Genomic DNA, 842 nt, shown 5'->3' with positions numbered 1-842 from the left:
CATTAGCAAACCGGTGGGCATGGGTGTGGTGGCTGGTCTCCATAAGCGTACCAATTTCGATGAAAAGACCCAATCTCGTGTGGTCGATTATGGTGTAGTCCACGAACAATATACCGGTGGTGTTGGTCCCTATGATATTGCTATGTTGCATGTGTCGGAACCTTTCGAATTCAATGAATGGGTGAAACCTGTTGCATTGCCTGCCTATGAACAGATTCATGATGGTGAGACGCATTTGTATGGTTGGGGACAGCCTAAGGCTTTTGTCTTCTCTGCTGCCAGTACTTTGCAAACGGTTACTACCCAGATTGTTGAATTCAACAAGTGCAAGGAAGTTTTGCCGGCGGATGCTCCTCTGCATGAAACCAATGTCTGTTCGGATTCTTTGCAACAAAGCATTTCGGCTTGTAATGGTGATTCTGGTGGTCCATTGGTTAAGGAATTCGCCACCAAGGGTGATGCTGAGTTGATTGGTATTGTATCGTGGGGTTATATCCCCTGCGGTATGGCCCAAATGCCTTCGATTTATACTCGTGTCTCCGCCTATATTCCATGGATTGCTAATGTCCAGAATAATTATTATAAATCGATGTAAAGGAATTTGGATGTTTGTATGATGAAATTGAAATAAATACCGGAATTCCTAATAAAAATTATGCAAAAATAAAAATAATATTAGTTTTTATTGCGAGGGACCATGGGTAATCTAAATAAAATATTGATATCTCGAAATTTCCTAAAACCTCATATTGTGGCTTATATGTTTACTATGGGAAGACATGATCTGCAGATGTTGACAGTGTATGACATGCCGGGTTATTTTCTCACAGACAATTTCCAAT

At 40.9% G+C, this 842-nt stretch overlaps 1 protein-coding gene across 1 annotated transcript; it reads left to right on the top strand.

Annotated features, from left to right (window-relative positions):
* The first annotated feature begins 6 nt into the window (after positions 1-6).
* Positions 7-598, top strand: LOC133322328 (lectizyme-like). The gene has a single exon (XM_061531321.1). It carries the CDS (start codon positions 20-22, stop codon positions 593-595), a length of 576 nt encoding a protein of 191 aa, XP_061387305.1. The 5' UTR covers positions 7-19; the 3' UTR covers positions 596-598.
* Positions 599-842: the final 244 nt, after the last annotated feature.

The sequence above is a fragment of the Musca vetustissima genome, unplaced genomic scaffold, assembly GCF_032173495.1.
Source record: "Musca vetustissima isolate MV318-11 ecotype Yass unplaced genomic scaffold, APGP_CSIRO_Mvet_v1 utg539480, whole genome shotgun sequence".
NCBI classification, from domain to species: domain Eukaryota; kingdom Metazoa; phylum Arthropoda; class Insecta; order Diptera; family Muscidae; genus Musca; species Musca vetustissima.
Note: the sequence above shows the minus strand (reverse complement) of the source record. Positions and strands in the feature narration are given on the sequence as shown.

Bases quoted from the DNA above. Each gene is read 5' to 3' on its own strand.
- LOC133322328 (XM_061531321.1), top strand. From the start codon at position 20: ATGGGTGTGGTGGCTGGTCTCCATAAGCGTACCAATTTCGATGAAAAG.